Below are 27,976 nucleotides of genomic sequence, written 5' to 3'. Positions count from 1 at the left end.
ACCAGTTCCCCAGAAGTCCCAGAATGAATCCACCTGGCTGTAGAAGAGGGCCCATGATGCTATGTCAGGGGTGCTCACACTTTTTCAGCATGCGAGCTACTTTTAAAATGACCGAGTCAAAATGATCTACCCACTACAAAAATGCAAAACATCTATTTATTTTCAAATGTATTGAGGATTATTTGTACGTACAATGTATGTTGATGTACCTTACATAACCAAATGAGCCAATATTGCAAAACACACATAATTAACTATTAACATTTTTTGTAATTACCTGAGTTTACTTTGATGACTTGCACTGAATTGAATCAGCCAGGGATGCATAGTCCGGACAGTAGCTGCTGATAGCCAGCCTCAAGCACACTTCCAAATGTTCATGTACATTGTGAAAAAAAGTCCACCTCCCATTCCGTATGGAAGTGATATGTTTTTGCCTTTTTACTTGGTCCAGCTCCTTCACTCATTTTAGTGACCATAAACTTTAGCGAGGGCTTAAAATCTCGCAATTCGCCGACTAGCTTAGCACTTTGCATCGTTGTTTACGCATGAGCGGTGACCTAAAGGTCAAAATTCAGTTGTCATCTGACTGGTTGTCCTGTATGTCAATCAAGTAACGGGGATGGATGATAGGCTGACATCGTAAGTTCTGCTGCACTTAGAGACGTTGTTTGATTTGATTGGTCGCCCGAAGGGCAACATTCAGTTGTCATCTGAATGGCTGCCCTGTATATCAATCAAGTGACGGCATTGATGCTAGGATGATATTTTTTTAATGTCACGCCGCGATCGACCAGCGATCGACCAGTACCACCTCCGCGATCGACCGGTAGATCGCGATCGACTTAATGAGCACCCCTGTGCTATGTATATCTAAATTAGCCATAACAATGGCTAACCGCGTGATATGATAGTGATGACATGTAGTACGGTACACTGGTCACTAGGTGTCACTAATGTCACCGCAACCACAAGCACCATCCTTGATGGCCTGAACAGGCTTTCAATCATCTCATAATAATCCCTAACTGCTGCAGTGCATTACCTCTGCCAAGCTTAAACTCAAATCTCTACCCCCGACATCACTTCCTGTCCGACACCGGAACACATTTATAGCAACATACAAGCATGATTCTTATTTCTGTCTTATTATAATATTATTATGTCTACGATATTAGGTAATAGGGGTGTAAAGGTGACTATAGGGGTGTTACTTTGTCCACAGGGCTCTTCGGTTATGTTAAAAACCACATTTAGAATGCCCTTTCAGTGCTTAATGCGTCTTATTTTATTTTATTATTTATTATTAGAGGGTACTAATAATGTTTTTTTTAAAAACACATTTAGAAGCACCTAAACATGTCTTACGTCTCTCTTATAGTGTCTACTATATTGGGTGATAGGCATGTAAAGGTTACTATAGGGGTGTTACTTTGTCCACAGGGCTCTTCGGTTATGTTAAAAAACACATTTAGAATGCCCTAAACAGGTTTTTGGTGCTTAATACGTCTTCATTCATTCATTCATTTTCTTCTGCTTATCCTCACGGGGGTCGCGGGGGGAGCTGCAGCCTATCCCAGCTGTCTTTGGGTACACCCCGGACTGGTTGCCAGCCAATCACAGGGCACATATAGACAAACAACCATTCACACTCACATTCATGCCTATGGAAAATTTGGAGTCGCCAATTAACCTAGCATGTTTTTGGAATGTGGGAGGGAACCGGAGTACCTGGAGAAAACCCACGCATGCACGGGGAGAACATGCAAACTCCACACAGAGGTCTCCTAGCTGTGAGGTCTGCGCGCTAACCACTCAACCGCCATGCAGCCCTTAATAAGTCTTATTTTCTTTTATTATGTCAACTGCATGGGGTAATACGAGTAGAATGGTAACTATAGGGGTGTTATTTCATGTCTAGAAGGCTCTAATATAAGAATAAGAATAAAAACGCATGAACAGGTTTTCTATTCCTAATACAGTATGTCTTATTTTCATACAGCTTAAAGATAATGCAGTGAAAGAAGCTAGCGGAGTGTTAGCTGGATGCTAACTTACCCATACATGCTAGTAAATAGCATTAGATGCAGGTTGCGGTTAAAGACTTGATGTTTAATGATCATGCTGACATTGGAACGCCTTCCGTGGCTCAACAAGAGGAGCGAGATGGATGGTTGGTCTTCTATGGACCCTTCAGATTAAAAGCAGGATGAGACCCCCACCGGGTGAATGCCAGCGCCCCGTCTGTGTCCCTCTGCAAGCGGTTATGTGGCGGAGGCGGGGGAACCATGACAACAGCACGGCGCCATCCGTTGAAGGAGCTGCGCGTGGGCGAGTGGAATGCGGCGCTGACCTCTCTCTCCTGTCTTCCTGTCTTGCAGTCATGGGCAGCTTCGAGGAGGGCGAGCGCGCCCAGTCCGTCTCGCAGGGAGAGGGCGCCGTCATCCCGGCGCCGCGCATCCGCAGCTTCCCGCAGCCGCAGGTGACATGGTACCGGGACGGACGCAAGATCCCGCCCAGCAGCCGCATGTGAGCCTCTCTTGTGTAAATCTTTCTGTGCTGAACTCCTGTTTCCCCCGTGAACGTTTGCCCTCCCGCTTTATTTGCAACACAAGCCCAAAGCCTCTCTGGATGGCAGCAAAATGGAATTGCTGCTTTTGTTCCTCCTCTTACTTTTTAAAAGAGAACCTGAGCCAATTACTTTCAACTCGGCTTCACTTGACTTTCTTTTTTTTTTCTCCCCCGCTAACCCCCCCACCCCCCACCACCCTCGCCCGGCTTCATATTGGCCCCCAAATTGGTGCTTGGCGTTTGCAATGCACGTTCGTCAAGGTCCCACGGCGGCCTGTGATGAGATTAGCGCTCCCTTTCTGTTTGCTTCAAACATGGAGGACAACATCAAATGTTCTCAACGCCCACTGGAGGAATTCATGTCCAAATGTTTTTATTCTTCTTCTCATTTGTGCTGGTCTTCCTCTTAGATGATTATTATTACCATGAACTCACCGTACTCGCCGCGTGTGTAGTGTACAAAAGCCATGACCCTGGGGTCTGTCACATCCGATCAAATAACCATAACATACAGTCTGTGGCTGTAGGCAACCCCCTAATGTAGTTTTTCTTAAGAAGTGCACAAGCTGGCAGTAGCTGCATTCAAATAGTGGTCAGCATCTTATCGTCAGCGTCTTATATGTGTCGTACCAGCCAGTCATCAGCCGTACTCACTGTGCTCCCTACTGTGATTACAACATTGGTTCTGTTGCTGCTGTTCCCTGTGCTACATGTCAGAGGGCACTACTTCAAACACCACTTTTCATAAGTACTATGAAATAACATCAGTATAAGATAATATATCGCAATCTACAAATATCATTTCTACTAGCTTACACTGTGTGTATGCTAGCGGCCCCGCCTCCGCCCACCCAGATGGAACAAACGTGCCAAAGTGCTGAAAGGAAAGCTGAAGCCTCATTGATTGATTCATTTATTATTATCCTAGTTCTCAACCAGAAATCTTTTCATTTTGAGAGATCTTCTGAACCAAAAACAAATTCAGCCCTAGGAGTCAGAGTAAGGAGGCAAAACGCAAAAAATGAAGCTGTGGCGGTACTTTATATTATACTGTGAAACAACATAGAACAACACACACACATTTACATAGATGCGAATGGCTGTGATGCAGAACATTAATTACTTCAGCCTAAATGTACACGTTTCACCGCAGCACACAACTTTCCGTGTGGAGGGGCTGTCCATAATAGGCGACTTGCAGGAAGTGCAAGCGGCTGCTCCAACAGACGCTCCAAGAGCAGTGGAGCACTGCAATAGAGGGCAGCCACCCCTGGTCACTGTCTGGCCAAAAGTTGGGCAATTAAAAGAGAAGATTTAATAATAATAATAATAATACATTTTATTTGTATAGCGCTTTTCAAGATACTCAAAGACACTTTCCAAAAGAATGAAGTTGAATAGAGCAAGTAAACAGAATAAAAGACACACCAAAATACAACATTCATTGGTTAGTACACAGTTAAAAAAGCGGGGCGGGGCACAGCAGTCAGATATAGAAGGTTAAACATTAAAAACAGATTTAAAGAGGTGGGTTTTTAGTTGTTTTTTGAAGGTGGGAAGGTCAGGGCAAGCACGGAGTGAATGGGGCAAAGAGTTCCAGAGAGTGGGGGCAGCGATGGAGAAGGCTCTGTCTCCCCAGATTTATTTATTATTATGCTAGATCAGGGGTGCTCACACTTTTTCAGCATGCGAGCTACTTTTAAAATGACCGAGTCAAAATGATCTACCCACTACAAAAATGCAAAACATCTATTTATTTTCAAATGTATTGAGGATTATTTGTACGTACAATGTATGTTGATGTACCTTACATAACCAAATGAGCCAATATTGCAAAACACACATAATTAACTATTAACATTTTTTGTAATTACCTGAGTTTACTTTGATGACTTGCACTGAATTGAACCAGCCAGGGATGCATAGTCCGGACAGTAGCTGCTGATAGCCAGCCTCAAGCACACTTCCAAATGTTTATCAGTCATGGATAATATCCGTATCATAATATCCGTATAATATTCCATATCCGTATGAAAGTGATGTGTTTTTTGCCTTTTTACTTGGTCCAGTTTTCAGCTCCTTCACTCATTTTAGTGACCATAAACTTGGTGGCTTGGTGACTTGGTGACTGGTTGGTGACTGGTTGTCCTGTATGTCAATCAAGTAACAGGGATGGATGATAGGCTGACATCGTAAGTTCTGCTGCACTTAGAGACGTTGTTTGATTTGATTGGTCGCCCGAAGGGCAACATTCAGTTGTCATCTGAATGGCTGCCCTGTATATCAATCAAGTGACGGCATTGATGCTAGGATGATATTTTTTTAATGTCACGCCGCGATCGACCAGCGATCGACCAGTACCACCTCCGCGATCGACCGGTAGCTCGCGATCGACTTAATGAGCACCCCTGTGCTAGATAGTCATATGCAAAGGTTCGGGCACCCCTGACTATTTCCATCATCATGATGAATAACTGATGTGATTTCAGTGAAACATCACCTAATGGATGAACAGTTGTGTTTACAGGAGAAAGGAGCTTTACTGGATGAACACAAAAAGGCAAAACGCAAAAAATGAAGCTGTGGCGGTACCTAGTATTAAACTGTGAAACAATATAGAAGAATATACACACATTTAGATGTGAATTGCCATTCCCAAACATTCATTCAGAGTTCTATTGAAATCAATATACAATGTGGTATTGGTTTAAACGTAGGCCAGGGTCTAAGAGTCCCAAGGCATACAGCAAGAATTCAATGCCCTGGCAATTGAGTGACTTGAGAGTTGATATGGAGGGTCAATGAGTAAAGAGCGACAAGAGGCACGACAGAACAGAGACGGCTGCAAAGCCTCCTACCGGCCTGACCAGAGCAGGGGGGGTGCCATCTCCATCTTCAGGCGGGGGCCTTAGTGTCCCTAGCTCGCCATCTAAACCTGGCCTATATTGAAATAGGACCAGTATAAATCAACGTGTATACACATTCTCATCAATATATAATACAAGTCCTATCATAATTATACCTTCAATATTGTACAATATATTTTATCCCTTATATTATGCCATGTGAAATTATTCATTATAATAATCAAAAGTCAAAATATTGCAATGGCACCAACTATTACACAAAAGATGACTTTACAATGCCTAAACCTAGTGTCTAAACCCAGCTGTCTTTGGCTTGGAGGCAGGGTACACCCTGGACTGGTGGCCAGCCAATCACAGGGCACATATAGACATTATTATGATATTATTGATATTACTATATTGTGTTTTATTTCTCATATCACAACTTAAATACCATTTTGATGCTAAAATTAAAAATAGTTAAAAGTTAGAGTTAAAAAAGTTTTTCCTCCTAATACTACGAGTTTATTATTTTATTTATTGGGACATTTTTGTCTTAATATTTAGACTTTTCTTGCCAAATTCCAGATTTTTTTCCATTTCCTGTTATAAATTTTTTCCTCCTTGTAAATCTTCTTCTCATACTAAGTATGACTTTATTGCCATAATATTTGGACTTTAATCTCAGAACATTTTTATAAACATTTTTAATTTTTCAAAAATGACAACTTTATTTGTTGTTTTTTTTTTGTGTCCCATAATGGAACATATTTTGTTCGTATTTCCCCTTTATGCTTATAATGATGTCATTCATTCATTCATTTTCAACCGCTTATCCTAGGGGCGGGCAAACGACGGCCCGGGGGCCACATGCGGCCCACCAAGCGTTTGAATCCGGCCCGCCAGTTGCTTTCTAAGTATTTCAACTTTTAACATACAAACTGGCAACCTGACTTGCAAGTCGGATGTCTTATTTAGTAAAAAAAAAAAAAAACTGTAAAATTAAATAACATATTTTGATGGACTCTGGTGTTTAAAGTGCTCCTTTAAACAGCTGATAGTATAACACTTTCGTAGATAAAATTTGACAAATAAATCAAGGAAAATTATAAGCATAAAATAGTGTGTGTGTGTGTGTTAAATATGGCCCCCAGGACAATTTTATTAACTCAATGCGGCCCGTGAGTCAAAATATTTGCCTACCCCTGGCTTATCCTCACAAGGGTTGCGAGGGTGCTGGAGCCTATTCCAGTTGTCTTCGGGCGAGAGGCGCGGTACATCCTGGACTGGTGGCCAGCCAATCACAGGGCACATATAGACAAACAACCATTCACACTCACATTCATACCTATGGACAATTTGGAGTCACCAATTAACCTAGCATGTTTTTGGAATGGTGGAGGAATACCCGGAGAAAACCCACTCATGCACGGGGAGAACATGCAAACTCCACACAGAAATGGCCAAGGGTGGTATTGAACTTGAGTCTCCTAGCTGTGTGGCCTGCACGCTAACCACGTGGTGTAGCATAATAATAATAATAATGATAATAAAAATAGAACAATAACAACAATCCTAATTATATAAACTAGTTTTTCTATCTGGGTTACACACACTACGGCGCTCTTCCACTTTCTCATGTACTCCTTAACATTACCCAAGTTGAAGAATGAAGTTGTGATGTAGGAAATAGCTCCCTCCCTCCAACTATTGCTATAACTACATCCTCTTTGCGCTTTAGCTGAATAAATGCTACCATTATTAGTGCTATTATTTGGTCTATGTACAGTATGTTCTTCTTCAAGATGTATTTCTTTTGGAAGAGCATGTGTCGGCTGTATGTATGTGTGTGTGTTTGTGTGCGTTAAAGGTGCCTTCTCGCCCCCACCCCCACCCCCGCCCACGGCCCACAATCTCATCACATCTGCATTTCTTGGCAGTGGGAGGTGACCTTGCCCTCAGTTCGAGTGAATCTTTCTTATCAGCTCCTCATCATCAGTAATCATGGAGCAACCTGGAATGACAATGAGGCTGAGCTCCGGCGAGGAGCTTTTAAAGCCAGCTTTGATCTTATCTGGCCTCCCCAGGAAGCGGCGGGCTGCTTTCGGTACGCGTGGCCGTGCTGCTTGGGGCAGCGTGTAAAAGGCCGTCTCCATCTCTTTGGCACCTCCCACCAGCCGGCGTGTCCATGCGTGAAGCTGGGAGGATGCTACGCACACCTTCAAGGTCGCCATGTTGCTTTCACTTCATTCAACATCATTTTATTGAATGTGATTGCTGCCTGAAGCCTTTCACATCTTCACATGGCAAAGTCTCACTGCAGCGGGCGTCAACACATACTGAGAAATGTCTCCCAGTTTGGACTGTATGTCCGCACCTCTGCTCTGCTTTGGTACAGGGGTGTCCAAAGTGCAGCCCGGGGGCCCTTTGCAGCCTCTGGCGTTGTTTTTAGTAGCATTATTATCATTGAAAAACATCCAAAATTGAAAAAGCAGCAGCAATTTTACAAGAATAAGTCAAAATATTAGAGGAAAAAAGTAGTAATTTCATCAAAAGCTCCCAATTTTATGAGAATAATATCATAAGAATAAGAACATTTAAGGGTTTTATGCTGGTGATACTGATCCTAGTCATCTATGATACCAATACAGATCACATCAATGAAGTGTATTTCTCCATGTTTATTGGCATGGCTTATGGCTGACCCCCAATCCAACCACTTTTGGTCCGCCTCTGGTCCGCCCCTCCAGCCGCATCCGCAGCCTTCAGACGCCGACCCCCTCCTCTGTCTCCTCGGCATCCCAGAGAGGAGAAAACATGTTTAACACATGTTAAAAATGCAGTGCACACGCTTACTCGCCACCCTCATTGGACAGCCGAAGCGGGGAGGGGCTGAGGCTAACGGCACCATGGCGTCGATGGTTGCCGAGGGCACACATGCCACACGTCATCCGTAGGCGGACACGGCCCCGCACACAAGGAACTAAAAGTGCTGCATGGAGAAATAATTACAAGGAGAATATTGGGAAATGAAAAGAAAAACAACAACAACGCTGTCCAGTATGCTGTAATTGATGTAAATGCTGTAATTTGACGACAAAAAAGTTGTGTTCCAATGGGAAAAAAAGTCCCATAAATATGACAATAAAATCATATTATTGGCTTGCAGCACATTCTAAAAATAGCACTGAACAACAACGAAAAACCAACAACAAAATCAGCAGCAATTTTATAAGAACAAAGTACTGCGAGAAAAAGCTGCTCATCTCCAGTGGTAGAGCAAGGTGGCCACCCCCACGGCCGGGGCACAATTTTGACAAGCTCTGCTCTGTGGTGCAGAACATTAATTACTTCAGCCTAACTGCCGTTTCCGCTTGGACACATTTCACCGCAGCACACAACTTTCCATGTGGAGGGGCTGTCCATAATAGGCGTCTTGCAGGAAGTGCAAGTTTGCCATGATGACTTTGGTCAAGATTTCTCACTTTGTTGACTTGGACTTCAATTCTGGAGCGTAATTCTGCAGCTCACTGGCCGATAGAGGGCGGCCACCCCTGGCCACCAAAAAGTTGGACAATTAAAACAGAAGATTGCAGAATGTGCCGTGGGCCAATAAAAAACAACCACCACCCTTAAACGTCCCCCGAGCCTCACTTTAGATACCCATGATGTACGCAGCCTCGCTGTGATGGTTTTCTAGCAGCCACCGATGAAAGACGTTAGCATTACAATCCAGCGCTAACATCCGGAGTGTGTTTAGAGAGCATTTTTTCTTTCATTCCCAGAACCCACCTTCACGTCCTTCCTTTCCATCTCCCCTCCCCGTCCCCCCGGCTACCGCCATCACTCCTCAGGTGTCATAACTTTAATTTGCAGACTCCCAGGGGGGGCCGTCTCACCACCCTTCCACACGCTCAGCCTAATCACACCTCGGCAGCAGACGGCAGAGGTATAAAATAAGGTATATACCTATACAGTCCATAAATTGGGACCGGGTAGAAGGGTGGTAATCAGGTCCCAGCCCATCTTAAGAGCTGAGAAATGTCACAGCCGGCCTTCAGGCTGCGGTTGTGCTTTTCGTTTTGCAGGTGACTTTGTGTTGTTTCTTCTTGTGGAAATAATTGGAGAAGTGGGCGGCGTGGTGGTGCTGTAACAGAGGCCATTTTATTTGCCGTGTACAGGACGCCTCTGAACGCCAGATTCAAGTAGCAGAGCACAGAGAACAGTAGCGCCCGTGAATCAACCATCTATTACTTGTTACACACTTTTACCTAGTTGTCCAATTGGTGAGGCGGGGGTCCGAGGTTTTTTCTGGAATTGTGAGGGAAATACACGGCACCTTGACCTTTCTTTTCCACTGCTTGATGTGGAATATCTGAGCGGGAAGATGGCCTTCATCAGTTTTCCTTCCCTGCCTCATAAATCTACCACCTTTGTCCTCCAAGTCCTCATGAGGTCCAGGTCCGTGCAATATGGGGGCCACAGAGTGTTTCTACTTCTTCTAAATGTTCATTCATTCATTCATTCATTTTCTACGGCTTTTTCCTCACGAGGGTCTGGGGGGTGCTGGAGCCTATCCCAGCTGTCTTCGAGTGAGAGGCGGGGTACACCCTGGACTGGTCGCCAGCCAATCACAGGGCACATATAGACAAACAACCATTCACACTCACATTCATACCTATGGACAATTTGGAGTCACCAATTAACCTAGCATGTTTTTGGAATGTGGGAGGAAACCGGAGTACCCGGAGAAAACCCACGCCTGCACAGGGAGAACATGCAAACTCCAGGGTGGAATTGAACCCTGGTTTCCTAGCTGTGAGGTCTCCGCGCTAACCACTCGACCCTTCTAAATGTTTTTGTCTTAAATTTGACTTAATTTTGACTTTATTTTTGTAACTTTTTCCAAATTTTCCAACAATTCCAACGTATTAATGTTGTGTTGTTTGTCATAATATTATGGTCTTTTACAATGACAATGAAAATGACATCTGTCTTCAATATTTCTGCTTTATGTCATTTATGTATTGCCATAAAACCTTCTTCTTTTCATATTTGGACCTCTTCTTGCCAAATGAGTGCAGATATGTCCATTCATAAGTGCAAAGTTCTCTTTCCTGTCTTTGACTTAGCAGCTTCCTTGCTTTCGAGTGAGCCATGGCAATTAAAGAGAGCGTGTTATTGGAGCATTGGCCAATGTATGCAGTGTGCCATCCAAACGGTCCGCTTTTGGAGCGGGTAGGAATGAGGCGGGAATATAAACCAGGCTTTAACCGCGCGATTTGTGGCTTTTTCAGGAAAAGTTTGCGTCCCAGAAAATAGCAGTGAAACTGTTCCCAGGAAGGAATAAAGTTCCAAATCCCAACCTTCAGCGTCTTGGATGCATGGGAAGTCATACGTATCTTGGATGGCTTGTGCACGGTGCACCTGAATGCCGGAAGCTCTTCTGCATTGCTTTGGTTGTTTTTTCATCTCTCACTCTCTTAGTGTAACTATTCTCCAGCTGACATGGAAGGTCTTTGCTGTGCTCTGATTTTTCTCCGTGCAGTTGAAGAAATATCTCCTGTGCTTGATTTAAGGCCGTCGTGCTTTACAAGCAAGGTCTATCCTCCCTGAGAAGGGTTCAGGCCGGGCCTGGGTGTTTTTGTTTTGATGTACAGCGCCATGTCAGGAGAGGAGATTTGCCAGCAAACGTCATCGCTCTTCCCTCAGCCGCCGCCTTTGGCAGCCTCCTTTCCGTTCAGTCGGGCTGATTTGTTGTGTCATTTGGGGGGGGACTTAATGTACTGTATAATAAGAACCTTCTTCAGCAAACTCATTTGCCCACAATTGCTGGGCTTCTCGAAGAAAAACCGAGAGCGAAAAACCACCTCTCGTTTTTTTCGCCCTTGACAGCAAGTCACTGAGCTGGCTTCCTGCTTTCATCGACGGGGACAGGCGGACATGGATTGTTTTCCTGTAATGCACCCAAGGCCACCAAGACCTGCACTTGTTCGTGGAAGAACCCCCCCCCCCGCACTTCACCATCCTTCACCGTTCAGGTCTTTAGACTAATCTGCTGTAGCGTCTGATCGATGAATGCGATGCTCCGCTCCTGTCAGTCCGCTATGGATTCCTCATTCGTCAAAGGGGAGCCAGTGAGGAGCCAAGCCCTTCCCAGGTAGGCGGGTCCGAACGTGTAAGGAGAAGACTGGCTATCTTTTTTTCTACTGGGAAGTCCGCCTCTGCACACAATGCCCAACAAAACTACAACTACTAAATGCCCAACAACCGGAATACCAGTTTGTTTGTCATGAAGGAAGATGTAGTCGGCCATGCCATTCCATTCCTCAGCAGGCATTGTTACGCTGGCTTACTTACATACTGAGTCACACACACAGCCTCACTGGCATGCTCTGCTAAACTAAGCTATCTTCCATTCACACGCCGTAAGAAACAATTCCGCCAACTTTTGCCGGTGTTGCCATTTTGAGACAGGTGGTTTAAAATTCAGTTGGCAATTCTGTGATTCCATTCATGATTTGGTTAACGCAGAAATCATAGGGCCCTAAATTAACCACAAATAAGAATCCCATATACACGCTAGCCAATAGCATTAGTGATTGTAGAGTATATTTATTATATACAGTATGCTATCATTTGGTATACTCGTATACTGATTTCAGATCTTCCACTTAGACAGCTGATAAACTAAATTAAAACTAAACTATATACTAAATTAAATAATTAGCAGTGCTCACACTGTTAATTATTTAATTTAGTTTAGCTGTTGTAAATTTATTATTTCTTACTTTCTGCACCGGGGGTCCGAGACGACTGAAATTTCATGTAATGGTAATGGTTTTATTTCATTTGAACATGCATCAGATTACAATTGAGTGCATCCCATAATCAGTTCACAGTTCCACATGTCCAAAAGGAGTAGGAAGAAGCAAAGCTTATTAAATCCTACCCCTCCATCTGGTACTTTTACAATCAGTAACTGTTACATTTGTTCACTTCCTGCTTTCCACAATACAGTTTAGGGGTTTTTTTTTGTTTTTTTTTTTTGTTTTTTTTTAATAATGCACCTTGTATCGAAGTACGAGGTGATATGAGCATCCAATGACATAATGGGTACCATAGTGCGTGTCAATATAGTGATATACAGGTAAGGGCCAGAAAATTAGAATATTTTCATAAACTTGATTTATTTCAGTCATTGTGTTCAAAAGGTATAACTTTTACATTATATTTAATCATTGCACACAGACTGATGCATTTCAAATGTTTATTTCTTTAATTTTGATGATTATAGGTGGCAACAAATGAAAATCCGAAATTCCGTGGGTCAGAAAATTAGAATATTACCTAAGGCCAATACAAAAAAAGGATTTTTAGAAATGTTGGCCAACTGAAAAGTATGAACGTGAAAAATATGAGAATGTACAGTACTCAATACTTGGTTGGAGCTCCTTTTGCCTCAATGACTGCATTAATGCGGCGTGGCATGGAGTCGATCAGTTTCTGGCACTGCTCAGGTGTTATGAGAGCCCAGGTTGCTTTGATAGTGGCCTTCAGCTCTTCTGCATTTTTGGGTCTGGCATTCTGCATCTTCCTCTTAACAATACCCCACAGATTTTCGATGGGGCTAAGGTCAGGCGAGTTGGCTGGCCAATTGAGAACAGAAATATCATGGTCCTTAAACCAGGCACTGGTAGATTTGGCGCTGTGTGCAGGCGCCAAGTCCTGTTGGAACGTAAAATCCCCATCTCCATAAAGCAGGTCAGCAGCAGGAAGCATGAAGTTCTCTAAAACTTGCTGGTAGACGGCTGCGTTGACCTTGGATCTCAGGAAACAGAGTGGACCGACACCAGCAGATGACATGGCACCCCAAACCATCACTGATGGTGGAAACTTCACACTAGACTTCAAGCAACGTGGATCCTGTGCCTCTCCTCTCTTCCTCCAGACTCTGGGACCTCGATTTCCAAAGGAAATGCAAAATTTGCTTTGATCAGAAAACATAACTTTGGACCACTCAGCAGCAGTCCAGCTCTTTTTTTCCTTAGCCCAGGTGAGACGCTTTTCGCGCTGTTTCTTGTTCAAAAGAGGCTTGACACGAGGTATGCGGCAGTTGAAACCCATGTCTTTCATGCGTCTCTTGGTGGTGGATCTTGAAGCACTGACTCCTGCAGCAGTCCAGTCCTTGTGAATCTCCCCCACATTTTTGAATGGGTTTTTTTTCACAATCTTCACCAGGGCGCGGTGATTCCTATCGCTTGTACACTTTTTCCTACCACAGTTTTTCCTTCCCTTTGCCTCTCCATTAATGTGTTTGGACACAGAGGTTTGAGAACAGCCAACCTTTTCAGCAATAACCTTTTGAGTCTTGCCCTCCTTGTGCAATGTGTCAATGGTTGCCTTTTGGACAGCTGTCAAATCTGAAGTCTTCCCCATGTTTGTGTAAGCTTCAGAACTGGACTGAGAGACCATTTAAAGCCCTTTGCAGGACACCAGGTGTCTTCAAAATTGAACCCTTTCACAATATTCTAATTTTCTGACCCACGGAATTTCGGATTTTCATTTGTTGCCACCTATAATCATCAAAATTAAAGAAATAAACATTTGAAATGCATCAGTCTGTGTGCAATGATTAAATATAATGTAAAAGTTATACCTTTTGAACACAATGACTGAAATAAATCAAGTTTATGAAAATATTCTAATTTTCTGGCCCTTACCTGTATATAGCACATCATGACTGGTTCAAGACTCTTCATCCTTGTATTTAGCAAACATCAACTGCTTGTATTGTTTCTTGAATTGTCTCATAGTTGTGCATTGTTTGAGGTCCTTACTCAATCCATTCCATAGTTTGATTCCACATACTGAAATGCTATGGCTAGCATAACGTAGTCCTAGCATATAAGTGTTTCATATTTAGTTCTTCCCTGAGATCATATTTCTCCTCTTTTGTAGAGAAGTATTGGATGACATTTTTGGGTAATTGGTTGTTTTTAGCCTGATGCATTATTTTAGATGAACTATATCAGCAAGTTAAGTGTTTGTGATTTTAGAAATAAGGAGTTAATATGTTCTCTGTAGGCTGTATGTCAAGCATGTACAGCATATTTGACAATAAAGTTGACTTTGACTTGACTTTTGACTTGATCATGTCACAAGCATGAAATATGAAGTCAAGTCCAGGCTCAACAAGAGACACGACTGCCGCATTCAACATCTTAATGGTCTTACTTGAGTCATGTTAACACTAACGCAAATACTGTGCAATTCATATGAACCTTATTACAGTTTATTTTATGGCTCAACCAAAGATTTTTCCAAATGAAATCAATATGGCCATGTTTCTTTGCGCTGGGTTTGTGCTGCTTTCATTTTTCAGATATTAACAATTTAGGTAGTAGGCAAATGTTTTCCCTCGTCGTTTGTGCTGCTTTTTGTGCCTATTTTTTTATATAATCCACATTTTATATTATGGGTCAATTAAAGTTCACCCCCCATGATAATTTGGCAATTTTTGCTCCAGATGACACCAAAATAGTCTCCGTTTTGCATAGTGCGGGGGGGCAGCTAAGCCTTGCTGCCACCTACAGAAGTAATTCATAAATCAAAGTATGGTAATAAGACCCGCAGTCTACTGAAAAGTAATCCAGGACCCACTCTTGGGGTCGCGAGGATTGAGGCTACACCGTCCATTGAGCTGAATTAATTATTTCTTCAGCTCTGCTACAAAGTTGGAAAGATGAATGTGATCAAATGGAGAATAACATTGGCATCAGGTAATAAAGTACCGACGCGGGCTGCCACGATCCTGCTAACTTTTAAGGTGCAAAGTTCAAAATAATAAAGCCCTTGCAAGGATGTCTCCCGTTGGAATCTGCAAAGTATTTAGGGGTGCCGTACAAAGTACCGCCTTACATGGAGTCCGCATTATGTCGTCAAAGAGTAGCCATAAAATGCTTTCTTTTCATCCACATGCCAACATTTTGACCTTGTAGGTGTATTCACTGCATTTAATTTGTTTTTTCACTGAAATTGGTTTTCTGTGCGAAAGAGGCACAAGAACAGTGAAGCACAAATCTAAAGCTCGTGGCCCTCGCCGACAGAAGCGATGGACGTTTTCATGAGCTGCATTCATTTCTCCTCCTCCCTTGCTCTGTCAATGCAGAGCACAGGAGCTTTTTCATGGCGGGTTTGCTCAAGATGACACGCTTGCACTCCGGTCTTCCTCCTTTCTATTGGCGGTGGTGTGACTTTGTGCACTTGAACCTGCCAGCTCCTTCCCCTCGCTCTCTGCCAGCAGAGGCCATCAGATGACCACCGCCATTTGTTGGCTGGTAATGGAGACCCCGGGCTAGACAGATGATGTGAGGACCCTCACGGCTGAGAGAGTGCCAAAGAAATCCTCCACAGCGTGCTCACTGTATGGAGGAAAGTACCAGCGAGGTCACTGATGGTGAAAGAGGGCCATCTCCATTCTCCATCATCCCAAATGTGCTTTTCCACAACAAGCTCATCGATGAACCTTTCTGTATGCCCCTGTGGGGGTGCACTGGGTATACGGGATTTGTGGCACGCTACCAAGTGTCATTCAGTCCTTCAACCAGAACAGGAGTCTAGTGTGCTTTGCCAGCCTTTTTCCAGTAAACATCGGCCTCCACCAAAGTTGCACTTTGTTGCCGATTCTCTTCATCATTTTTATCGACAGAACATCCAGGTGCAGCCAAGGTGTAGAAGGGTCCGGTCTGGGGGCTGCTATTCGCTAATGATGTGTTCAAGTATCTCTGGGTCTTCTTGTTGGCGTCATGAGCTTAGGTCTTGACCAGAAGAACAAGATCGTGGATACAAATGGCTGACGTGAGTTTCCTCCGTAGGACGGCTGGACTGGATGAGGAGCTCAGTCATTCTGCAGTACTCGGACATCTAGTCTGGATGCCTCCCAGACACCTCTTTGGTGAGGTGTTCCAAGAATGCCCAGCTGGGAGAATGTTCCGGGGCAGGGGATTATGTCTCACAGCTGGCTTGGGAACGCCTTAGTGTCCTCTGGATGGAGCTGGAGGAGGTGGCCGGGAACTGGGAAGTCTGGACTTCCCTTCCCCAGGCTGCAACCCCGTGACCCGGACCCGAATAACAGAAGAAAGTGGATGGATGGCTGTATCTACCGGAAACAGCAAAGCTCCGTCACTGAAAAGCTCTTACTTAGTTTGAAGCAACATTGAAGCAAGAGTTAAGATTCAGGCTGAACGAAGGGCTCAAGTCCAACCCATGACTGATTCATTCATTGATTAAGAGCGTCCATATGTATATGAAAGCCTGTACCGGATTAACCTCACGGCAGGGTTTTAGGAGATCAATGCTGGATTAGAACGCTGGTGTCAAATCCAACCTCCATCCCTTCGACGGCAATCGAAGCCACATTATCATAAGAGCCAAACGATGGCCGAGCAGCTGACACTGATTGAGAACACGCCCCTTGAGGAGAAAATGAAATGACTCCCTCTCATGATTGCATGCGAGTGCCGTCTCTTGCTTCTGGCAGAGCTGGTGTTGCACCAAAAAAGCTGCTGAGTCGGCCAAGTTGTTTTCTCAGCAGCAGCCCATCGTGCCAACGCCACTCCTTTTGGGGAGGGGGTATAATCCTGCAAACCCATTTGGGTGGGAAACAAAGAGACCGTGCAAATGTAAAAGACGAAACAAAATCCATCAAATACGGATGACATATCTGTTTTGGTTTGTTTTGGTGTTTTTTGGAGTGAAATCCCAGCACTATTCCGATAAAGAGAAAGCCAACACCGATCATCAACAAAAATCTTCCCAATCCTTTTAAGGAAGTCAGTCAGCACTGGCGGGCGGCACGGCGGTCGAGTGGTTAGTGCGCAGACCTCACAGCTAGGAGACCAGGGTTCAATTCCACCCTTGGCCATCTCTGTGTGGAGTTTGCATGTGTGGGTTTTCTCCGGGTACTCCGGTTTCCTCCCACATTCCAAAAACATGCTAGGTTAATTGGCCACTCCAAATTGTCCATAGGTATGAATGTGAGTGTGAATGGTTGTTTTTGTCTATATGTGCCCTGTGATTGGCTGGCGACCAGTCCAGGGTGTACCCTGCCTCTCGCCCAAAGACAGCTGGGATAGGCTCCAGCAGCCCCCGCAACCCTCGTGAGGAAATGAATGAATGAATGAGTCAGCACTGGTCCCGAGTCCTTAGCTGTCATTCCAAAGCTGACAGGATGGAAACTAAGGACACGGTAGGCACACCAGGGGCCTGCCGCTGGTCTGGGCAGCATGGCGGCTCGCCTCACAGCAACAAGGCCCCCTGTCGGAATCCTGACATTCCGTCGTTCACTGCATTAAGATTTACGTATGTTCAGTTCATTCCCGACCACCGGTTCCTTGGACCTTGATACCGAATCAAGGTCTGGATCCTGCCTGGTGGCATTCCATCTTTCCTGGACTGGCAGGACTACTTATCAGAACCAGGACCTCTAGTGACATCCCATCATACAGCACTAAGATGCGCTGACCTGTTGCGACCAGCAGCTTGAGGTTTTGTTCTTGCGTAAGAATGTCAGCTACGGAAGTCAAGTCCCGGATCGAGTCAACGCCGTTTTTCGAAAGGTCTTCAGAAGTCACCTGGGACTCGTTCAGCGCTCTGGCTGTTTCCTTTCCTCTCACATTCTTGAAGAAATGCATAATTCATGAACGTGTCCGTGGATGTCGCCGCCACTGCAGCGAGCTAGCATTAAATATTTACGGCGGATCATAAGCTGCCAGCCGCCAACCCCCTTTAGGAAACTTCCAGTCCCTGGACAGGGCAGCGAATCCCAAATGAGCTCCAGCGCTCCAGTCCACTTTGGTCTGTTGGTAATCACCGTAGCAGTAAATGCTAATCACGATAAGCAGCACACACACACGCTTACAAGCAGCACCGCCCCCACCCCAGTGATGAGACGGAGGTCAGGAGGGAGGAGCGAGTAGAAGTGGAGGAGCGGGAACACGACAGGGGACATACTTTTTACACCCGCCCGCGACAAGCGGCGATAATTGCAGCACTTGTGAAGCGCAAGCTGTCATGTTTTCTTCCCGATGATCACTGGTTGTTGTTTTGTTTTTTTATCAGCGCAAATAGCTCCCGCTATATTAAAATAAACAGACATGTCACACTGCGCCCGGGCGAGGTGGGAGGCAGCTATTGATTTGTGTCTTTGACTGTGTTTACCCCCCTCTGAGGAATGGAATGGCGCACACAAGTAAGTCATAGAAACAAATAACAAATAGCAGCTTTTTGTTGTTACAGGAATACAACGCCGCTTTGTTTGCCTTCGTCTTCATTTAGCGCAACATTCTCATTAAGCAAAAAATGGGCTGCTAGCATGAAGTGTTAACATAACAGAGTCGCTTGTTTTGTAGCTCCAGAACCAATCATGGTACAGTCCAGTCGTCTTACATGTCCTTCCATAAAGCAGGAAGTAGCTACATAAAACACAATGACACTTTTTTAACCTCTCTTTGTTGGCCAACAACCAATCAGAGTACAGTGTCACGGCGTCGCTCATCCTCTTCCTTGAAAACAGGAAGTAGCCTGGCACGTTCCTCCATGTCCAACAGGTTTGTGGCTTGCCGCCAGAATGGTACAGTCCCGTCGTTTATTGTCTTCTATGAACCAGGAAGTAGCCTGCTTGCTTAAAGCGTAATATAAACCATTTTTCTTGCTTTTTTTTGTACTCCCAGAACCAAAAATGGTCTGCTAACACTAGAAGCAGGAAGTAGCATGCTAGCAAAAAATGTCAATAGGGCTTTTCACCAATTCTGTTGCTTTTCTTTGTAGCCCCAGAAAATCCCCCAAAAATCCCAATAACAGTACAATGTCGTGGTCTTTTATCCTCTTCCATGAAAACAGGAAGTAGTTTGGGACCTCCGTCCATTTTTGATACTGTTGTTTCTCGTCTCTCGTCATCTTACGCCATCTTCCATGAAGCAGGTAGCAAGTAACAAGTAGCCTGCTAGCATAAAACACCGTACAAATAGGGTGCCACCACTTTCTTGCTTTGCTTTGTAGCCCCAGAAGCAATAGCGGTCCAGTCTGGATGTCTTGCATCCTCCATGAACCAGGAAGTAGGTTGCTCGTGCTTGTGTTTGTTCCCCAGGACTACAAACAGTGGAGTCCAGTAGTCGTACGTCTTCTCCCATGAACCAGGAAGCAGCTAATGTAATGTAAATATGGCGCTCCCCCATTTTGTTGCTATTGTTTGTCCCCCTAGAGCCACAAATGGTACATTCTTGTTCAATTAAAAGTGTGTGTGAATGGTGGCTACGCTGTTGGATGATGCACGCATGAGGGGAGGAGGGGTTCAATATTGCTGCCTTGCTCAGTCAGCAGTGACACATTGTTTACACACTGTAGATCGACATGGCTAATCCGGCTTGAAGAGCGTCATTATTGTCTTCAAATCTTTCCTACATTCTCTGACCGCACAATTAAAGCGTCAAACAGGTGGCAGTGCAACACAGTCCAATACCCTCCCAGTCTTACCAGTTTGTGTGTCCTCCTAGTGCCATCACGCTGGACAACACGTTGGTCATCCTGTCCACCGTGGCGCCAGACGCCGGCCGCTACTACGTCCAGGCGGTCAACGATAAGAACGGAGAGAACAAGACCAGCCAACCCATCACCCTCACCGTGGAGAGTGAGTACCCCCCCCCCCCCCCCCACACACACACACAGCAGTCAGCCATTATGCCCTAACAGTAACGACAGCTTTGGTAGCGCCGCGTCCCTATGAGCCATTTGGAGGGTCGGTTGGCAGCGGCTGCCAAGCCTCAAACTCTCCGACAGGAACGCCGAGCTGACAATTTGCAGCCCCGCAACCCAGAAGCGCTCATGTCAGGAGGCTGCAGGCTGGATCGTCGGGCACCGTGCGTCCTTTTTCTTTTTTCTTTTTCCTGCCAAGTGGCAGGACTCCCGCAGCCTGCAGTTAGACAAGGTTTCTGCTCACGCAGTCCAAACGTGTAAGTCCAAGACACGGTACTCGCTCGTACGTGGACACGCCTTCTCAGGCTGCTCAGTCACAAACCGTGCAGGCCGGGGGTGTCCAAACTATTTCCTCCAGCGGGGGCCATTTGCTGACAAATGAAGGTTTGATCTTTTTTAAAGCAACACATGCAGGTATGCTAATGTTCTCATATTCATATGACCAGAATATATCATATTATATATAATATGAGCATATTAATAACTTTTTCCCAAACTAATTTTACAAAATGAACTAGATTCTTTGTTTTGCTTCTGATAAAAGTAGAAACTGTTTTTCTCTCCTATTACTTCTAAAAATGCCATGTTTGTCCATCAGTACGGCTATATTCTAGTAAAATGATAACGCTGCACTCCTAAGGATGAGGAATCTGGAAGCTTCTCGCATGTGGGCACCACGCCACGGCCGAGACGCTCAACTTTTTACGATCCCGCCGTTATTCCCAAATTGCTCACAAACAGGAAGTGGAGACAGACTGTTCTCCTGCCAAGCGCTTCTTAATATTCACCGGCATCCGTCGCTCCCGAAAGGAAAAGGAGGCACAGGAATCAAACCCGTCTGGCTTGGCGGCCGCTCAGCCGGAGGGGGGGGGGGACTCGTCGGTGCGGGCCAAACGGAGACGGCACGCAAGGACACGGCAGGCACTCAGACACCACGCCCCCAGCAGCACGTGCATGATGGACAGGACACACGCATCAATACCAATAATAATACCAATGAGTCATAATTAATAAAGATGTGGCACCAAGAGCGAGAGCCATATTGTACACTAACCTGGGAATTCACGCAGACGGAGGCATAATTGCAGTGTAAATGTAAGTGAAAGACACGCTAATCGGGTGGAAGCTAACCACGCTGACTTCTTCCCTGACGAAAAGGACAGAACGTCAACGTAAAAATCTATTTTCATATGTCTATTGCTCTTGGGGAGTGTCACACATCAGGGTAGTAGCTTTGGTCAGAGGAATCGGAAATAAACTGCGCGGTGATGACAGATGACACGCTGTCAGTTTCACAGCAGTGAAAGTGTGTGTCTTCACTTCCTGCGTGCAGATGTGGGCGGGCCGGCGGACCCCATCGCTCCCACCATCATCATCTCCCCCAGGAACACCAGCGTGGTCACGGGAACGTCTGAGGTCACCATGGAGTGCGTGGCCAACGCCAGGTAAGCGCCTTCTTCGCCGACGGTGCGAAAAGAGCGGGAAAGGATGCCTCGCTTCTGGTCTTCCCGCAGGCCTCTCATCAAGCTGAGCATCACCTGGCGGAAGAACGGCGTTGTGGTGAGCGGCGGCTTGAGCGACTTCAACCGCCGCCTAACCATCCTCAGCCCCCTGGTGGCTGACGCCGGTTACTACGAGTGTGAGGCCATCCTCCGCAGCAGCAGCGTGCCCTCGGTCAGCGCCGGTGCTTACCTTCACGTCCTCGGTAAGCCTCGCCGTCTCTTTGCTCAAAACCTGCAGGATTATTGCTGACTCATCCAAGATGGCTGAAGTGCTCAAACGATAACAATGCCTTTCTTTTTGTGTGGTCCTGCGAGAACGGTACTGTTTTAAAGCACATCTGGGCCAAGATGGCCGACGTGCACCTTACATATTGCCAGACTCTCGTAACAACATTTTAAATAAATAAATAAGACATTTATTTAAATAAATGAGACAAATAAGACATATCAGGCATAGAAAAGTTGTGTATGACCTTCCATATACACATTTCAACATTATTAGAGCCTGCTAGACATGAAATAACACCCCTAGAGTCACTTTCACACTCCAATGACCTAATATAGTAGATAGAATAAGGGAAAATAAAACATATCAGGCATAGAAAACCTGTTCATGACCTTCCAAATACACTTTTCAACATTATCGGAGCCTTGTAGACATGAAATAACACCCCTATAGTCACCTTTGCACTCCTATTACCCAATATAGTAGATATAATAAAAGAAAATAAGACACAGCAGGCTTAGAAAACCTGTTCATGACCTTCGAAATACACTTTTCAACATTATTAGAGCCTGCTAGACATGAAATAACACCCCTAGAGTCACGTTGGCACTCCTAGTTCCCAAAATAGTAGATATAATAAAAGAAAATAAGACATATCAAGCATAGAACAATTGTGTATGACCTTCCAAATACACTTTTCAACATTATTAGAGCCTGCTAGACATGAAATAACACCCCTAGAGTCATGTTTGCACTGCTATTACCCAATTTAGTAGCTTTAATTAAAGAAAGTAAAACATATCAGGCTTAGAAAAGTTGTTTCTGACCTTCCAAATACACTTTTCAACATTATTAGAGCCTGCTAGACATGAAATAACATCCCTAGAGTCATGTTTGCACTCCTATTACCCAATTTAGTAGATATAATAAAAGATAATAAGACATATCAGGCTTACAAAACCTGTTCATGACCTTCGAAATACACTTTTCAACATTAATAGAGCCTGCTAGATATGAAGTCACTATAGTCACTTTTACACTCCAGTGACCTAATATAGTAGATATAATAAGGGAAAATAAAACATATCAGGCATAAAAAGTTGCTTATGACCTTCCAAATACACTTCAACATTATTAGAGCCTGCTAGACATGAAATAACACCCCTAGAGTCATGTTTGCACTCCTATTACCCAATTTAGTAGCTTTAATAAAATAAAATAAGACATATCAGGCTTAGAAAAGTTGTTTATGACCTTCCAAATACACTTCAACATTATTAGAGCCTGCTAGACATGAAATAACATCCCTAGAGTCATGTTTGCACTCCTATTACCCAATTTAGTAGATATAATAAAAGATAATAAGACATATCAGGCTTACAAAACCTGTTCATGACCTTCGAAATACACTTTTCAACATTAATAGAGCCTGCTAGACATGAAGTAACACCCCTATAGTCACATTTTCACTTCTATTACCCAATATAGTAGATATAACAAGGGAAAATAAAACATATCAGGCATAGAAAAGTTGATTATGACCTTCCTAATTTACTTTTCAACATTATTAGAGCCCTGTAGACATTAAATAACACCCCTAGAGTCACCATTGCACTCCTATTACACAATATAGTAGATCAAATAAGAGAAAATAAGACATTGCAGGCACAGAAAAGTTGTTGGCCTTCCAAATACACTTCTCAACATTATTAGAGCCTGGCAGTCTCAGGCAAGAATCCTATTGGTGTAGCCAACTGCAGCGGTTTCAAAGTTTATTTGCCTGCTCTTTAGTTTGTTCATATTCTGCCACCGGATGCCGTCCTCACTCCTTATCAGCCCCACGCCGTGTCAAAACCTCCCCCAAAAGCATGGCCTGTGAAGTGGCGAAGGCCAGCGGCCGACAGGCGGGAGAAAGCTTAGTGGCGGCGGTCCTGACGAAAGCGCTTCAATGGCCGAGTGGCTTTCAGGGTCGGCAGCGCCGGAAGCCTTTGATGGCGTCAAGGTTGCGGTGTGATGGAAAGAGCGAGGTGCGCTGAACTTTCCCTTTCATGGCGTCCTCCCGCCGCCGCCGCTTTGAGGGTGACTGCCAGGGAATACAAACGTCTTTTCTCCCACTTTGTGTTTTTGCTTAAACCCCCGAGTGATGCATCCCTCAAGCAAGATCCGTGTCTGCGTGCCCTTCCAATTAAAGCTGTCGGTTGTTATTTGAAGCAGCAGAGCTTTGGAGCGCGGACGGACAAATCTGTATCTATCTATTACAGCCGCGGGATTCAGGATTACATCACCTTCTCATGCCGTTCTCTCTCACGCAGAGCCGCCGCAGTTCATCAAAGAACCCGAGAAACACATCACGGCCGAGATGGAGAAGGTGGTGGACATTCCCTGCCAAGCGCGAGGTGAGCGCACACGACTCCACCGCATGTGTTCCCGCCACGCTAACCGCTAGCCGCCTTCCGCAGGGGTGCCCCAGCCGGACATGGTGTGGTACAAGGACGCCGTGGCCATCGACCCTGTGAAGACGCCCAGGTACCGGGTGCTGGCGGGCGGCAGCCTGCAGGTCAACGGGCTCCTCCCCGACGACACCGGAATGTTCCAGTGCTTCGCCAGGAACGCGGCGGGCGAGGTCCAGACCAACACGTACCTCGCCGTCACCAGTGAGTGATCACATCAACGTCTTCATCGCACTTTTGGCTTGGATGGACGCTAAACGTCTCCAACCAGTCCCAAACTAAAGCTCAGCATTCCCAGTGTCCCAACAAGACTCTTATTGATTTGCTTCCAAGATTTCAGAATAAACGCTTCATGAGCATTCCATGAGCAAATTCCAATCTGGTGACATGTCCTTTACTTCAGAACGATCAGTGAGGACACGGAAGAGCTTTCTTTGGCAAGTTCCGAAACTCCCGAAATGGGATTGTCAACCTATTGGGAATGACAGGAGGTCATTATATACAGTACCAAGCTCCTTTGCATTGCTTTCAGGTTCTATGGAGAGATCACTGCCTGGTATGAAAACCAGGTCCCTATTGACTTGGTACAGCCTCTCCACCATTCAAACTAAATTCAAACCAAATTTTCTGAAAATGACAACTTTATTTGTTATTTTTTGTAATATTCCGTCTACTGTATTTTGTTGATGAAGAACCTTAGTGATTTTGAGAGACATACGCGGCCTTCCGTTCTCTATTTTCCATTCATTGGGTGTCTGTGACATTTACAGGTGAGTTGGTGTTTGCCTTTCTTCCTTTCCCGTCTGGGTGGCGTGGGGGTGTCGGCTGCATCGGGTCTCTCACTCCCTCTTCTCCTTCTTCTTCTGAACGCCGGCAGGTATCGCTCCAAACATCACGGCCGGACCGGCGGACAGCACCGTGATAGACGGCATGTCCGTCATCCTGCACTGCGAGACCTCCGGCGCCCCGAGACCGGCTATCACCTGGCAGAAAGGTTGGCCTCGCCGCACGTGCACACAAACACACACCTCGGGATTAGAAGGGATGCTGTCTTTACACGCCGGAGAATCTGCGTCGGCTTACCGGCTAAAGCCTGATTGGATTCCAGGCGTTATCCTGCACCGGGCCTTTCATCTTTGCATCACAATGAGGACAACGTTGTCCCGCTTTCATCCATTTCTATCCTCTACTCGCTCCGGCTTTGCTAGCATCTACCCTGTACTCATCCATCGTCAACCTCCTTTCCGGACCCTCCCACTCACGGCTGACTGGGCGGAGCCTCAGGGCTTCTCAGATGGAAGTATATGAGAAGGAACATGTTGACCAGCTAACTTTACTTGCACATGGGAACCTCACTCCGTTGCTATTCCACCATTAGCTTTCCTATAGTTACATTGGTTCCATTCATTCATATATACATCATTTTTAGTAAATAAATACAATAGAATGAATACATGAAAATGTATCACATACTGTAATGTACATACAGTATATACATACATATATGCTATATGAATATATATATATATATATATATATATATATATATATATATATATATATATATATATATATATATATATATATATATATATATATATATATATATATGTATGTATGTATATATATGTATATATATATATATATATACACATATATATATATATATGGGCGGCACGGTGGTCTAGACCTCACAGCTAGGAGACCAGGGTTCAATCCCACCCTCGGGCATCTCTGTGTGGAGTTTGCATGTTCTCCCCGTGCATGCGTGGGTTTTCTCCGGGTACTCCGGTTTCCTCCCACATTCCAAAAACATGCTAGGTTAATTGGCGACTCCAAATTGTCCATAGGTATGAATGTGAGTGTGAATGGTTGTTTGTCTATATGTGCCCTGTGATTGGCTGACCACCAGTCCAGGGTGTACCCCGCCTTACGCCCGAAGACAGCTGGGATAGGCTTCCAGCACCCCCCGCGACCCTCGTGAGGAAAAGCGGTAGAAAATGAATGAATGAATGAATGATATATATATATATATATATATATATATATATATATATATATATATATATATATATATATATATATATATATATATATATATATATATATATATATATATATATATATATATATATATATATATATATATATATATACACATATACACATATACACACACAGTCATCCCCTCCATTATTACTCCCTCACTACACGAATGATGGCTGTTTGAACTGGACTCTATGGTCTATTATTAGTCCAAATATACAACACAGCCCATGCCCATTCTCTTTTCATGCCTGTTCTTCATTTGCATGACTATTTACATTGTACATTCTCATGGACACGTGGAATTAGTATGTAAAAAGGGTGAAATACTTACTGTATTTTACATCCTCAAAGTAGCCAACCAAGGCTTTATTGAAGGCAGAAGGGCCAACGAATGCCAAGCATCTCTGGGACTCCTTCCAGGGTGGCTACTTGCAACAAACTCCAATAAAAGACATATTTAGCGTTTTAGAGCTAGCAACATAAACAGAGGAGCAGAGAGCTTATCTGGCTTATAGCCACGCCCATATAAGGAAGTCCAGTCGTCTGTGACATCACAAAGGAACAGTTTTAGCACACCTTCTGAAAGCGAGCGTTTTGAGCCATCCCAGACTTCTTTCAGGGTTCACCTCCAAATGCGCAAACCTTGGTTTAACACCAGAATACAACATTCTAACGACATTTGTAGGTCAGAAAAGTGGAAAAAGCATCATAGGTCCCCTTTAACACCAGAATACAACATTCTAGTAACTACATTTACAGGTCAGTTATACATAACATCATAACATCATTCAGATCATATTTTGACATTGTTATAACTTGAATGTTCCATCGATTCCAACTTTATTTTTTCGTTACTTTGCTGTTATATTATGACTTTAGAGAAATATTCCCACATTATTCTTGTACAATGATGACTTTTTAGAATGCGGCGTGTGTCCGTACAACAGAGCGCTATGGACACGGCTACACTAGTGCTGAATGATACTAGTCGGGCCTTGATGAGTGATGTCCTCCCAGCTGTGGGTGTTGATGGATGCTGACGTTTGCCTTTAACTGCAGGCGAGCGCGTCCTGGCCAGCGGTTCGGTCCAGCTGCCCCGCTTCACGCTGCTGGAGTCGGGCAGCCTCCTCATCTCGCCTTCGCACATCTCAGACGCCGGCACCTACACCTGCATGGCCAGCAACTCCCGCGGCATCGACGAGGCCTCCGCCGACCTCGTGGTCTGGGGTAAGCGCCGCCTCTGCCTCTTCCTCGCCCACAACATTCTCTCAGCTCTTTACTCCTCGTCTCCTCCTCAGCTCGTACCCGGATCACGACGCCCCCGCAGGACCAGAGCGTCATCAAAGGCACCAAGGCGGCGCTGACCTGTGGGGTCACGCACGATCCCAGCGTAAATGTCAGGTAAGGCGTCTGGCGCTCCCACATCCGCCAAACTTTATTCATCACACGAGCTTCCAGGACGTCTGGGGTGTTTACAGAGAAAAGAGTTAGCAGCCCCGCCCCCTTCATCTTTAGGGATCAACGTTAGCTGCAAGCATGCGTGCGTCACCATCCACCACATTTGACACACGAGTTAAC

General features: G+C 44.8%; 1 protein-coding gene across 9 annotated transcripts in view; it reads left to right on the top strand.

Annotated features, from left to right (window-relative positions):
- sdk2b (sidekick cell adhesion molecule 2b) overlaps nucleotides 1-27,976 on the top strand; it is a 274,153-nt gene that overhangs the window by 206,669 nt on the left and 39,508 nt on the right. For 6 of the 9 annotated variants that reach the window (XM_058067737.1, XM_058067734.1, XM_058067735.1 and 3 more), the window contains 9 exons: nucleotides 2,382-2,529; nucleotides 19,973-20,106; nucleotides 21,505-21,616; nucleotides 21,686-21,876; nucleotides 24,212-24,295; nucleotides 24,359-24,553; nucleotides 25,227-25,343; nucleotides 27,458-27,625; nucleotides 27,697-27,799. In XM_058067737.1, coding sequence (XP_057923720.1) covers nucleotides 2,382-2,529; nucleotides 19,973-20,106; nucleotides 21,505-21,616; nucleotides 21,686-21,876; nucleotides 24,212-24,295; nucleotides 24,359-24,553; nucleotides 25,227-25,343; nucleotides 27,458-27,625; nucleotides 27,697-27,799 — 1,252 coding nt within the window. The other 3 variants (XM_058067738.1, XM_058067741.1, XM_058067742.1) reach the window with 3 other exon arrangements.

This window comes from Doryrhamphus excisus, chromosome 3, assembly GCF_030265055.1.
Source record: "Doryrhamphus excisus isolate RoL2022-K1 chromosome 3, RoL_Dexc_1.0, whole genome shotgun sequence".
Lineage (NCBI taxonomy): Eukaryota > Metazoa > Chordata > Actinopteri > Syngnathiformes > Syngnathidae > Doryrhamphus > Doryrhamphus excisus.
This window is presented reverse-complemented; position numbering and strand designations above follow the sequence as displayed.